The sequence below is a fragment of the Pan troglodytes genome, chromosome 10 (assembly GCF_028858775.2).
Source record: "Pan troglodytes isolate AG18354 chromosome 10, NHGRI_mPanTro3-v2.0_pri, whole genome shotgun sequence".
Lineage (NCBI taxonomy): Eukaryota > Metazoa > Chordata > Mammalia > Primates > Hominidae > Pan > Pan troglodytes.
Window position 1 is genome coordinate 87,918,867 of NC_072408.2, and position 14,832 is coordinate 87,933,698.

Sequence of the window (14,832 nt, forward strand, 5' to 3'; positions counted from 1 at the left end):
TTCCATATGTACACAATGTTTAGATCCCACCTACATGTGAGAACATGCCATATTTGGTTTTCTGTCTCTGTGTTAGTTTGCTTTGGATGACATCCAGCTGCATTCGTGTTGCTGCAAAGGACATGATCTTGTTCTTTTTTGTGGCTGCATAGTATTCCGTAGTGTATGTACCACATTTTCTTTATCCAGTCCACCATTGGTGGGTATTTAGGTTGACTCTATGTCTGTGCTATTGTGAATAGTGCTGCAATGATGGAACATATTAGTCCATGTATATTTTTGGTAGAATGATTTATTTTCTACCAAATATTTATTTTCCTTTGTGTATATACCGAGTAATAGGATTGCTGGGTCAAATGGTACTACTGTTTTAAATTGTTTGAGAAATCTCCAAAGTGCTTTCCACAGTGGCTGAACTAATTCACATTCCCACAAACTGTGTGTATGTGTTCCCTTTTCTCCACAGCCTTGACAGCCCCTGTTGTTTTTTGATTTTTTTTTTAATTATTATTTTTTTTTATTATACTTTAAGTTTTAGGGTACATGTGCACATTGTGCAGGTTAGTTACATTAATAGCCATTCTGACTGGTGTGACATGGTATCTCATTGTGGTTTTGATTTGCATCTCTCTAAAGATTAGTTATGTTGAGCACTTTTTAATATATTTGTTGGCCTCATGAAATACTAGTTTTAAACGATTTTGATGGTGTGTAGTCACTAGGTAAGGGTCTCTTCTGTGTTCACCTTTCTGTTATCCGGGTTAGGTTTTTAGTTTAACCACACAACTTGTCTCTTACCAGTGTCCTCACTTCTCCTGCATATTGTTGTTCCATTTCACTCTGTGGCAAAACTCCAGACCTGGATCAATCCAATTTCTTATTGTCTTCATTACTGTATCTGATACGTTGAATTCTGTTAAAGAAAAATCACGTAACTACAAATATAGATTTATATAAATTTATGGTCTCCAGTGTCCGCTGGGACTTCAATGCTGCATTTTCTTTTTTTCTTTAGCATTTCTCGAGTAAGTTTCTCTTTTACTCTCCAAAGGCCATTTTAAACTTTTGGCTTTCCTGCCTCTGTGCCTCAAGCTTAACAGGGTACATTGATTCAAACCTAGCAATGATTATATAAATTTATTATCACCAGACCAACAGACTTGCCTGTATCCACACCCATTGTTTTCTCTTTCCCTCCTTTTAAAATAGAAGGTAATCTTTCTTTGGTCTCCTGGAGCCATTCTATCAATTCTTTTTAGGGCTCTTGTTCTGTTAATCTATCTTATACCTATCTCACTGCTGGCTCTTTCTCTTAAAAGCATGCATAAATGGTCCGGGCTTGGTGGCTCACGCCTGTAATCCCAGCACTTTGGGAGGCCGAGGCGGGCAGATCACGAGGTCAGGAGATCGAAACCATCCTGGCTAACATGGTGAAACCCTGTCTCTACTAAAAATACAAAAAATTAGCCGGGCGTGGTGGTGGGCGCCTGTAGTCCCAGCTACTCGGGAGGCTGAGGCAGGAGAATGGCATGAATCCGGGAGGCGGAGCTTGCAGTGAGCCGAGATTGCGCCACCGCACTCCAGCCTGGGCAGAAGAGCGAGACTTCGTCTCAAAACAAAACAAAACAAAACAAAAAAAATGCATAAATGTTTCTACTACTAGCTAGTTTCTTATCTATTTTCATTCACTGATTAACTTCAGAAAAATGCCTTTTAAATTTCCTTACCACACACATAACCAAAATCCTCTAAAATATGCTACTGCCTCATTTAGCTAAGGTAATTAATGCTTTCTTCTTATTAATTCCAATAGGTGTTCAATATTTTACTTCCTCTCTTTATTATGTCTAACATTTTTGTCCATTCTCTGCCAGTCTTCACTTAACTTCTATATACCATTCTGCCCTCATTTTCCTTTCTTTCCTGTGTTCATTTTGTCTAATTATCCTTCTTAAGTGCTTCTTTTGCCTGTCCCTTCACTACCTGCTTCTAGGTTGCCTTCTTTTTCCATTTTACACATCCCGCCTGGGTGATTGTATCTGCGCCAATGGCCTTTTTTGCCACATATGTGATGGTTACTCCCAGTGGCAACGCTGGCTATTCTCAGTTCTGTGTCATCAGCCCACATCTTTCTTCTGATGTTGAGATCATATGCAGGATTGCCGAGTAGGTGTCTATACATGGTTGTTCCACTAGCATCTCAAATTTAAACGTGTCCAATGTGAATGGCATCACTTTCCAATCAGTTGCTAAAACCCAAACTGTGGCCCCATCCTTAATATTTCTCAAGCTTATTTATTTTTACCCCATTACGCAATAATCGAGTTTATGCAATAATCATTACATTATTGATTCTAGTTTATGCAATAATCATTACATTTTAAGAATGTGGAAAGCACTTACTTTTAAAGAGGATGAACATTTTTCAATTATTACACATTGTTTTTCGGGTTAGTCTAAACTCGATGGGCATAACAAGACTCTGTATCATATCTAATATTGTTTCTTCATACCTTTCCAGTTCATCTCACAACCCACTTCATCCTGAATGTTTTCTCTCTCTATACTAAACTGCCTTCACTTTTTCAGCCAAATGGCACATGCTGTGATGATTAGAGATATTGGCAGTAACTCTCCAGTGAGTAAAAGCAGGAGAAAGTTACAATTACCCAATTATTAATGTCTATAGTGGAGAGATGTTAAAATGGTAAAAAGTGGATGCAATCCTTAATTATTCTTTGTCTGTGTATTTTCTTTCTTTTTTATTGCATGCACCCTAGTCCTGTTGTGTGTTAATAACAGGCATCAATTGCATTTTCCATTCTTTTAGACCTTGGACTTCTCCTTGACGTAGAATTATTTTCTCTGTCCACAATGGCCTGTTACACAGAAATACTGTTTTAAAATTAACAAAATATGCTTTACAAGATATGATGAATTCTGATGATTTTCTTGTAAATTTTAACATAAGTATCAAGGAAATGGAAGACAATATTCCTTATCAAGACTGAGCACATATACATAGGGAAATACAGGATTTAACTAATTTTCTGTGAAATTACAGTCTGAAAAATCACGGTAGTCTTGAAAGCAAAGATTATTGAAATATTGATTATTTTGAGCTTGAACTAAAGGGATTAAATAATTATCTATTTCACTTTGCTTGTGAATACATAGTCTGAAAATGACTAAATATTGATTGAAACCCATGTGTGAAGAAACTGGTAATGAGAAAAATGATAATTCTGAGTAATGGTATTTACTCTTTCATTTGGAGAAAATTATTTGAGAAGAAATGTGCTAGTAAATGTTTTCTAGACCACTATCAGATAACTATTTTGAATGTAAGATAGCATTTTGTAATTGTTCTTGAAAAATTTAATACAATGCCATTCTTAAATATAAAATAAGTATTCCTCTGTGTTTTAGATAAATAATAATACATTTTACTTGTAAGTGTAAATGTAATGTTTTCATCTTTAAAAGAAAGATTTTTCTTTTTTAGATAACATCTCTAACTTTCCTGGTTTTAAGAGACATATCTCAAAATAAATTGGCTTAGCATAGTATCATCTTCAATGAAAATTATTTCAATGCTGTATCTAATAAATTGTAACTGTCTAAAAATGTTACATTTCTAGAAGCTTCTTATGTTATATGAAAATATTTATATTCCTGAAAAATTCTCTTCCAAAAAAAGATAGTTTTACTATCATTCCAGATCTTAAGCAGTTTTAGAATAACTGATTATTTTCACAGATATTTACCTGAATGCATAGTTAATGCATGGACTAAAGAATAAGTTATTCATTGTAGTTAAAATTTTAATCTTTTCAATGGCTGCCTGTATGTGTACAAGTAAAACAAACAAAAATGTGTATGATTAATATGTTTAAAAGTAAGGTGCAAGTATTTTATATAACTCTTTCTATGGAAATTATACATATTCTCAAGAACAATTCATTTATCCATACTTTTAGTAATCTGTTTCCTCAGATATTATAATTGGTTTTTAAATTAGTTTTATTTTTTGTTACGGTTTAGACCAGGGTTTGCAATGTAACATTGTGGCATTTTGAAAATATGCATTCCCTGTCTGCTTTTTCATACAGTTTTCTTTGATGTGGCTTTGAAGTTGCCCATGATCACTGCATTTTTACTACAATTTGGAAACTAGGGAACTATCTTTTTTCGTACAAGCATGATTTTCCTTAGGTGAGCACACTTGCTATTTGTGAAGCAAGTGATAATTTGTTCTGTAGAACACAGCTTTTGGCCAATTTTGACTAATCTTTATATTTGAGCTATGAGCATCTGGTCACAAAGTTATACTACCCCAAAGACTGTTTTTGAAAGATTTTCCAGAATGATAACATAAAATTTTTTATTAATTTAGTTTTCATTATTCATAGCAATATGTTTTCATTTTATAACTGAAATTTAAAGCTTTTACTTCTGTCTGATGCATTATATGTTATATTTATGTTATATATAAACCAAATATATGTACATACCATTTTATAATATATAAATTTCAGTTGTTGCATTTTCTTTACAATTATTATTCCTGTATGTGATTTTTTTTTTTTCCAGACTCCAAATTTCTTTGGTTTAAGGACCAACCATTTCCTTCTTATTTTTGTATCTGTAGACTTAACCTCAGTTTAGGACATACAGCTGATACTACATAAATTGAACCAATGACAGGACATTTATGTGTTAAAATGGCTTTAAATTAGTACCAAAATGATTCATCTAATTTCTAGTGGGAAGAGTCACACATTGTTATATCTAAATAAATACATTTATTTCATTTCCTCTAGGCTTCCTTCGCAGCCCAGTTATTCACACATTGGTAGCATAGTATCCTCATGCTAGCTGGCCTTGCTCACCTGGGATCTGTATTGCCCTTGATGTCAGACTGAAAATCAATTTTACTGGTCTATCGTTGTGTAAAACCATCAAGTTATTGACAAATTTAAAAACAAATTTGAGAAGGTGCAAAGATGAATGTGAATTGGGTGAACAGCACATGGTTAACTTTTCTTCAGTTGAAAAACTATTTATTATAAACAACCTATATTAAAATATTTTCCCTTTTGCTAATAATAGAAATTGTAACTCTACACTCAGACATTTATGGTAGGATAATAATATGTCATTCCATAAAAATAATACCTGTTTTCTTCTTTGATAATTTTCCACCTGAAGTTGATAAAAACTAGGTGAACCCTGAAATAGCAGTATCAAATGCCTTCTGTTTTGGAGTTCCAATAATACTTTGAGTGATTATGAACTCATATGTTTTCCCATGCATATTCTCATACATATATATTTAGATTTATAAATTATAATGGAAAATTTTACCAGAGTGACATTTAGGCCTGAAAACTACTGGAAAAGAAAATCGTACTATTGATTCTGTAAACCTTTTGTCTGTAGACCAGCTCTGGTGTGGTTATCAGGTTATCAAAACATTGAGGAGCAGCTGAAACAAGCAAGGCCAAATAGACTCCATCTAGTGGTTACACGGGACTGGTGCAGCCTAATTTGACTAAAACTTGTTTTCAGGGCAGTGGTTGACAACTCAGATGCCTACAGAAGAGGGTGGATGGGAGAAAAATCAATTGTCAGTATGTATCATACTTTCTGTATGGTTAGGGAACTATGGTGTAAGCATATAACATAAAATAAATAAGAGGTAAAAAATATATTTTAAACTCAGAATGAAAAAAAATGCAAGCTGTATGATAAATGCCCCTGGGAATAGTGAGTTCTATGGCAAACCACTAGGCTGATCATCTGGTTCAATTGATTGCTGTTATTCAAGAACACAGGCCTGGTGCTGCTAGACTTCACAATTTTTCTAGAGAAACTGGAGATCTAGATTTGTATGTGAAACCTACTAAATTTAATATGCTGGTTTATTTTCTTAAAATGTGATATGGCCCCAACTTAAATACATCTTGGTCACATTTGGCTGTGACCTGCCATTTTGAGATCTTTGTTTCACACAAGGTCTTGAATTTTTTTTATTATACTTTAAGTTCTAGGGTACATGTGCACAATGTGCAGGTTTGTTACATATGTATGTATGTACCATATTGGTGTGCTGCACCCATTAACTCATCATTTACATTAGGTATTTCTCTTAATGCTATCCCTCTCCCCTCCCCCCACCCCACGACAGGCCCCCGTGTGTGATATTCCCCGCCCTGTGTCCAAGTGTTCTCATTGTTCAGTTCCCACCTATGAGTGAGAACATGCGGTGTTTGGTTTTCTGTCCTTGTGATAGTTTGCTTAGAATGATGGTTTCCAGCTTCATCCATGCCCCTACAAAGGACATGAACTCATCCTTTTTTATGGCTGCATAGTATTCCATGGTGTATATGTGCCACATTTTCTTAATCCAATCTATCATTGATGGACATTTGGGTTGGTTCTAAGTCTTTGGTATTGTGAATAGTGCCACAATAAACATACATGTGCATATGTCTTTATGGTAGCATGATTTATAATCCTTTGGGTATATACCCAGTAATGGGATTGCTGAGTCAAATGGTATTTCTAGTTCTAGATCCTTGAGGAATCGCCACACTGTCTTCCACAATGGTTGAATTAGTTTACATTCCCACCAGCAGTGTAAAAATGTTCCTATTTCTCCACATCCTGTCCAGCACCTGTTGTTTCCTGACTTTTTAATGATTGCCATTCTAACTGGTGTGAGATAGTATCTCATTGTGGTTTTGATTTGCATTTCTCTGATGACCAGTGATGATGAGCATTTTTTCATGTGTCTGTTGGCTGCATAAATGTCTTCTTTTGAGAAGTGTCTGTTCATATGCTTCACCCACTTTTTGATGGGGTTGTTTGATTTTTTTCTTGTAAATTTGTTTAAGTTCTTTGTAGATTCTGCATATTAGCTCTTTACCAGATGGATAGATTGCAAAAATTTTCTCACATTCTGTAGGTTGCATGTTCACTCTGATGGTAGTTTCTTTTGCTATGCAGAAGCTCTTTAGTTTAATTAGATCCCATTTGTCTATTTTGGCTTTTGTTGTCATTGCTTTTGGTGTTTTAGTCGTGAAGTCCTTGCCCATGCCTATGTCCTGAATGCTATTACCTAGGTTTTCTTGTAGGGTTTTTATGGTTTTAGGTATAACATTTAAGTCTTTAATCCATCTTGAATTAATTTTTGTATAACGTGTAAGGAAGGGATGCAGTTTCAGCTTTCTACATATAGCTAGCCAGTTCTTCCAGCTCCATTTATTAAATAGGGAATCCTTTCCCCATTTCTTGTTTTTGTCAAGTTTGTCAAAGATTGGATGGTTGTAGATGTGTGGTGTTGTTTCTGAAGGCTCTGTTCTGTTCAATTGGTCTATATCTCTGTTTTGGTACCAGTACCATGCTGTTTTGGTACCAGTACCATGCTGTTTTGGTTACTGTAGCCTTGTAGTATAGTTTGAAGTCAGGTAACGTGATGCCTCCAGCTTTGTTCTTTTGGCTTAGGATTGTCTTAGCAATGCAGGCTCTTTTTTGTTCCATATGAACATTAAAGTAGTTTTTTCTGATTCTGTGAAGAGAGTCATTGGTAGCTTTATGGGGATGGCAATAAATCTATAAATTACCTTGGGCAGTATGGCCATTTTCACAATATTAATTCTTCCCATCCATGAGCATGGAGTGTTCTTCCATTTGTTTGTGTCCTCTTTTATTTTGTTGAGCAGTGGTTTGTAGTTCTCCTTGAAGAGGTCCTTCACATCCCTTGTAAGTTGGATTCCTAGGTATTTTATTATCTTTGAAGTAATTGTGAATGGGAATTCGCTCATGATTTGGCTCTCTGTTTGTCTGTTATTGATGTATAGGAATGCCTGTGGTTTTTGCACATTGATTTTGTATCCTAAGACTCTGCTGAAGTTGCTTATCAGCTTAGGGAGATTTGGGGCTGAGATGATGGGGTTTTCTGAATATGCAATCATTCATCTGCAAACAGGGACAATTTGACTTACTCTTTTACTAATTGAATACCATTTATTTCTTTCTCCTGCCTGATTGCCCTGGCCAGAACTTCCAACACTATGTTGAATAGGAGTGGTGAGAGAGGGCATCCCTGTCTTGTGCCAGTTTTCAAAGAGAATGCTTCCAGTTTTTGCCCATTCGGTATGATATTGGCTGTGGGTTTGTCATAAATAGCTCTTATTATTTTGAGATACATCCCAACAATACTTAGTCTATTGAGAGTTTTTAGCATGAAAGGCTGTTGAATGGTGTCAAAGGCCTTTTTTGCATCTACTGAGATAATCATGTGGTTTTTGTCTTTGGTTCTGTTTATGTGATGGATTATGTTTATTGATTTGCCTATGTTGAACCAGCCTTGCATCGCAGGGATGAAGCCAACTTGATCATGGTGGATTAGCTTTTTGAAGTGCTGCTGGATTCGGTTTGCCAGTATTTTATTGAGGATTTTTGCATCGATGTTCATCAGGGATATTGGTCTAAAATTCTCTTTTTTTGTTGTGTCTCTGCCAGGCTTTGGTATCAGGATGATACTGGCCTCATAAAATGAGTTAGGGAGGATTCCCTCTTTTTCTATTGATTGGAATAGTTTCAGAAGGAATGGTACCAGCTCGTTTTTGTGCCTCTGGTAGAATTTGGCTGTGAATCTGTCTGGTCCTGGACTTTTTTTTGGTTGGTAGGCTGTTAATTGTTGCCTCAATTTCAGAGCCTGTTGTTGGTGTTTTCAGGGATTCAAATTCTTCCTGGTTTAGTCTTGGGAGGGTGTATGTGTCCAGGAATTTATCCATTTCTTCTAGACTTTCTAGTTTATTTGCGTAGAGGTGTTTATAGTATTCTCTGATGGTAGTTTGTATTTCTGTGGGATCGGTGGTGATATCCCCTTTATCATTTTTTATTGCGTCTATTTGATTCTTCTCTCTTTTCTTCTTTATTAGTCTTGCTAGCAGTCTATCTATTTTGTTGATCTTTTCAAAAAACCAGCTCCTAGATTCATTGATTTTTTGAAGGAAATTTTGTGTCTCTATCTCCTTCAGTTCTGCTCTGATCTTAGTTATTTTTTAATCTCATTTCTTTCAGAGGACAGAAAATTGGTGGGCATCTTCCAGCAACACTGTAAAGTGAGACTGGATTATAAAGTTACTGAATTATTGGTAGTGTGGGCCTTGGTTGAATGTCATTTTTATTCAACTGGCATAATTCAAGATGCTGAAGTCACAGCTTTGGCTATGACTAGCTATTCTCGTTGGTCTCTCTCAGTGTGGTACCTTAAATGATGTACCTAGTAATGTGATCATGAAGCATGGTCACTTTCTGCAGGGGTTGCACACTGAGATGTTTGGATATAACTTTCCAATTTTTGTCTTGTTTTTTTGAGTTCCATGTATAATTCAAGTTTATGATTTTTATTACTTTGGTGTATCTTTCTCATAATCTCTGCTAGCGTCTTTGAAGTTCTTGAAACATAGCACTCAATTATAGAGTTTGCAATATAAAGTAGAATAAAACACTAAAATCGTGTTTTTTTTCTTTCTGTCTTTCACCAGATCCCTTAACCTTCACCACACCTGTCCCCATCCATACAGAGGAAGTGAATAAATAGAAAAGAGAAAAACGGCCAGGATTCAGAATTCTTTAAACTTGTCCAGAAAGTAGGAGAGACAAAAATGAAAGGAGCCATAAATAGACATGTGACCTAATTTCTTCTCCCAAGCCTCCTCTGTTCATTGTGTTGGACAGTCACATTCAAAGGCAAGCCATGGTCCTTCCAATTGCCCACCATGCCCCTACAGGCCCTTTGGCCCCCTGACCTGATCGACAACTGTCTTTTCACTTGTTTCTTCTCCAGGCCCCTGGTTTCCTTGCTGTTCCTTGATCGCATCACATATGATCTCCTTTACCTCTTACATGTTTGTATTCCACTGATGTTCTCTTTGCCTGAAATAGTACATTCATAGATATCCACTTTTTTTCAACTTCTACATGTCTTACAAAACTGTTGCTTTCTTAGTGAGCTCCCGGTGAGAATTACATCCACCCCTTCCCCTGCACTCTGAATCCTCTTTACTCTGCTCTACTTCCCTCCTCCATATGATTGAAGATTTTTTACCACAATAGATAATTTACTTATTTATTGTGTTTATTGCTTATTGTGAGTATTTTCTCTGCTAAAGTATAAGTACTTGCAGGGTAGAGATTATTGTCTTGTCTTGTTTACTTATCTGATGTATCTGAAAACAGTGTCTGACATATAATAGATACTTAATATATATATTTTAAGTAAAAGAATGTTGAACTACTTATTCATTAAGATCTGGGAGTACTTCCCACAGTCCTCTATAATTGCCCATGGGAAGGATTCTTGCAATAAATTTTATCATGTGTGGGCTTATAATCTGTTTTGTCTTTATTGCTAGAAAGTACAAAAACATGTTACGGGGAAGAGACATTTATATGTTGAGGTCTCAAAAACAGAAAAAAAAAAAAGAACTGTGTATGTTGTATCCAAATACAGAGGAAAGTCATTTTGTATAATAATTAGTGTAAAAAAAACTATAAAGGCAGTAGAAAGAGCAAAGAATATGAGGTTGGAAGACCTGTGATCGTGTCCTGTTACAGCATTTGCTAGTTCTCTGACCTTGGTTAGCTGTTTATTAGCTCTGAACCTTATTACCTTATCTTTAGATGTAAATAATAATATAGTAGAATTTGTCTTATTTGCTTTATTAGTGTTTAGTGATATGTTTTCTTTATGAATATATACTTGCTTCCTTTAACAGTTACCCAACATCTATCTAAATTTGTAATTATTTTGTTTTTCTGTTCACCTGACAGATTCACCTTTTGCAATATATAGGCTCTGCAGGGACAATTCTGTGTCTTTCTTTTATCAGTGTTACGTTCCCAACTCTTACATACTATGTCTGATATATAATAGTTGCTCAGTAAAAATGTTGTGACATGAATGGTTAAGCAATCTTAAGTCATAAAGTTTATGTGACATAATAATAGTAGGTTGGTTTATAATCAATGATTATAATACAATTGTTATTACTCTCACCATCTAAAGCATTATCATCATCATCAAATATGTGTTACTTAGGCTCCTTTAATCTACTACCAAGCGGGTGATCAGCTTCTAATATTACTGCCTTAAGTTAGAAGTTTGGTGAAATAATACAAAATACATTTTACTGATTTAATGGTCTTGGCATAGGTCTCCAAGCTGGCTGGTGTCTTGGTCAAGCATGGCATCAAGAAAGGTGACACTGTGGTTATCTACATGCCCATGATCCCACAGGCAATGTATACCATGTTGGCATGTGCAAGGATAGGTGCCATCCACAGTCTCATATTTGGAGGATTTGCTTCCAAAGAACTAAGTAGTCGCATTGATCATGTAAAGGTAAGTGCTTTATTTTGGGAAATCAAGTAGTAGCTAAGTATAATTTAGTCATATTTATCTGTGGATGAATCATCTGAGAATGCTCTATACTTGTTAGATCTTCTCTTCAAATAGGATGGTTGATAAATACTTTTCCTAGAAATCATTACATTAAATATCAAAAAGATGCCTACATGCATATGTTTATTGCAGCTTTATTTACAATTTCAAAGACATGGAATCAACCTAAGTGACCACCAACTGAAGAGTGGATAAATAAAATGTGATATATATAATATATTATATATATTATAATATATATTATATATCACATTATATATTATATATTATAATATATTATATATCACATATATAATATATATCACATTATATATTATATATAATACAATAATACTTAAATACATATAATAATATATAAATATATATAATATATAATATTATAATAATATATAAAATACAATATATACACACACACGCCATGGAATACTTCTCAGCCATAACAAAGAATAAAGTAATACCTTTTGTAGCAAATTGGATGGAACTGGAGATCATTAGCTTAAGTGAAACAACTCAGGAACAGAAAACCAGATACTTCATGTTCTCACTGTTAAGTGGGAGCTAAGCTATGTGTATGCAAAGACATATAGAGTGGTATAATGGACACTGGAAACCCAGAACGGGGATAAGGGATGAAAAACTACCTATTGGATACAATGTACACTATTTGGGTGACAGGTACCCTAAAAGTCCAGACTTCAAGCTATTTAAATAAATACATAAATAAAATGTTTTTTATTTCACATACACCTGTTAATCACACATTTGTTTTAAAGTCAGTCCTATGTGAAAGACATCTTGCTAGGTGCCTTGGGGAATATAAACTATAAGATAAGGTGTCTGCTTTCCAACTTAGCTTGTCATATATTTGGGTGTATAAGACATACAAGAAAAGGACTAATAACTAATTTGTTCATTCAACATATATTTTATTAAGCTCCTGCTATGTTCCTGATACTGTCTTTGCAACTGGGTAATAAGTAATACTTATCAAATGGATGGGACATATAACTAGTTTTACAATCCATATACTTCCAGGAAGTATATATGTTTGAATGGGGTACAAAAATAACAATTTAGTGAGTCTGTTGTGAAATATCATTGAGCTATTTAATCTAAAACAGCACACTGTCTGGCATATAGTACACATTTAAAAATGTTAACTATTATTAATATATGAATTTAGTGCAGGAGTTAGAAAAATTTTAATGGTAATTGACCAGATAGTAAATATTTTAGGCAGTATGGATAACATGATCTCTATTGCACCTACTCAGCTTTGCTGCTGTAGCACAAAAGCATCCTTAGACAACATGTACATGATAGGTGTGCATTTTTCAATAATATTTTATAGAAACAGGCTGTGTGCCGGGTTTGGCTCACAACCATAGTTTGCAGACCCCTGATTTAGAGGAAGAGGCATTTTCTTTCAGTCGGGTGGCCAAAGAAGGCTTCCTGAAGGAGATGAGATTTGAGTTAGATCTTGGCTAAGATTCAGCTAGTTGAAGAGAATGACATAGTAGGATCCAAAAAGGCAGAAAAAGAATCTGAGTCAAGCAGTAGAGACAGGAAATGGTAAAATTCATTTGGAAGGACAGTAAGTAGACCAATGTGACTAAAAGGTGAGAGAAGGTGAGCTTGCAAGGGTAGGTTTTGTCTGAACTGGATTCTGTTAATGAGTAAAAGTTTTTGAACAGGCAAGTGTCATGTTTTAAACAATGTTAAGAAGAGGCAGGTCTTGCAGTATGTAAGTGGGAGTGAAGCTGGAAGCTGTAATAAAAACCTTTGATAGGTGGTCTGTTTGTGAAACAGTGGGCAATATGAAGGGGAAAAAGGACTCTGGGAAGATTAAGGAAGGAAGGTGCTTATCAGAGCAAGAGATGGTTGACCTTTAGAGTTTTACAAGCCCAAGATGAGACATTCTTAATGGGAAGAGAGCTAATATATACTGAAGGCCCCCTGAGTACTAGGTATAGAGTGAGGCTTTGCATATCTCACTTTATCTTGTAATAGATTAGTTATTAAAACAAGAAAGCTGATTTGTGGACAAACCATCTGGGTCCTTTTTTATCTTTTTTTTTTTTCTTTTTAAACATGTTGAGTTAATGCCTATGAAGAAAATCTAGGGAAAATATATCAGTCACTGACCTGCAAAAGAAACTGTAAAAATTTTTGATAAGATATAGGGAAATTACAATATGTAAAACAATAAGGATTTAAAAAACTTCTGGTGTACCACTTAAGGAATTTTCATCCATCACACACACACACACACACACACACACACACACACACACACCCCTAATACTCCTTTGTTAAGGGGTTTATGCAATAAATGCTTTTATGGACAAGGCAATTGGGCAGGTCAAATGTAAGGAGAGAAGATGGAGATATATATATCTGAGATAGTTGGGTAAAATTAGTGTGTAGTTGAAATTAGGAATGATTTTGATGTCATGATCTTCAAATAAATAGGCTAAAGAAAAAGTTTTATTTTAACAGAAGAAGATGGAAAAGATGTATTCTAACAAGTCAGTCTAGACTCAATAAGATCTCCCATAAGACTGTTAATAGAAATGTGAAAGGAATTATTTTTTCAGAGGAAGAGTCTAATTTTGACTTTATTAAATTATTCAAGCTTTGATATATTCTATATATGCTCCTAATTTGATATGTAGCTTGCTTTTGTTTATTCAGAATTCTAAGGAATGCTATCTCGAGCTATTTTTGTGAGTATTATAGATATTAAAATGTGAATTATATTCAAATGTCTGACCTTTAAAAATAAATAAAAGGAAACAAGACTTTCTGCTTTTTTTTTCCTTTTTGTTTTAAGGCAGCTTGATATGGTGGAAAGAGGTTCTGCAACCAGACAGAATTGGCCTTCCTTCTGCCTTCGCCACTTGTAACCTGGGGCAAACTATGTAATTGCACTGAGCCTCCGTTCCATGAATATTAAATTATATTCAAAAAGCAGGCAATACTATATATGCATATATTTAGCACAGTATAAACCTTTCCTAGATGAAATGTATTATAACTAGAAATCAGAATTCAGGAATACATGCAATACTTTGGGTCAATTATCTGCCTTCCGAATAATTTATTATGTGTCTCTTTTGCTTTGGATTTCTTGGTGAAGAAACAATGTACTTAAAAATATGAGGACTTATTTTTCTGCAAATTAATGAGTTCTGCAAACGTTTACTGAAAGCTCATGACATGCCAAGCACTGTGCTAGGTATAGGAAACACAAAAATAAATGACATCCAAACTTGGCCTTATAGAGCTTACTGTGCAGTAATAGAGATTTATGAACACTGACTATAGCTGAACATTTGAGGCATGTCCAGAAT

At 34.8% G+C, this 14,832-nt stretch overlaps 1 protein-coding gene and 1 long non-coding RNA gene across 4 annotated transcripts in view; one reads left to right on the plus strand and one right to left on the minus strand.

Annotated features, from left to right (window-relative positions):
* LOC104001617 (uncharacterized) overlaps nt 1-2,308 on the minus strand; it is a 31,551-nt gene extending 29,243 nt beyond the window's left edge. The window contains exons 1-2 of one of the 2 annotated variants that reach the window (XR_010148374.1): nt 1,984-2,297; nt 799-913 (exon numbers count right to left, since the gene is read on the minus strand). This is a non-coding gene — a long non-coding RNA (uncharacterized LOC104001617). Of the gene's footprint in view, nt 1-798; nt 914-1,983 lie in introns of both variants that reach the window. The other variant, XR_673511.3, reaches the window with a different exon arrangement.
* The window catches only part of ACSS3 (acyl-CoA synthetase short chain family member 3), a 179,289-nt gene that overhangs the window by 46,084 nt on the left and 118,373 nt on the right, over nt 1-14,832 (plus strand). For both annotated transcript variants that reach the window (XM_509241.9, XM_016923924.4), the window contains exon 3: nt 11,231-11,419. In XM_509241.9, the coding sequence (XP_509241.2) occupies nt 11,231-11,419 (189 nt within the window). The remainder of the gene's footprint in view (nt 1-11,230; nt 11,420-14,832) is intronic.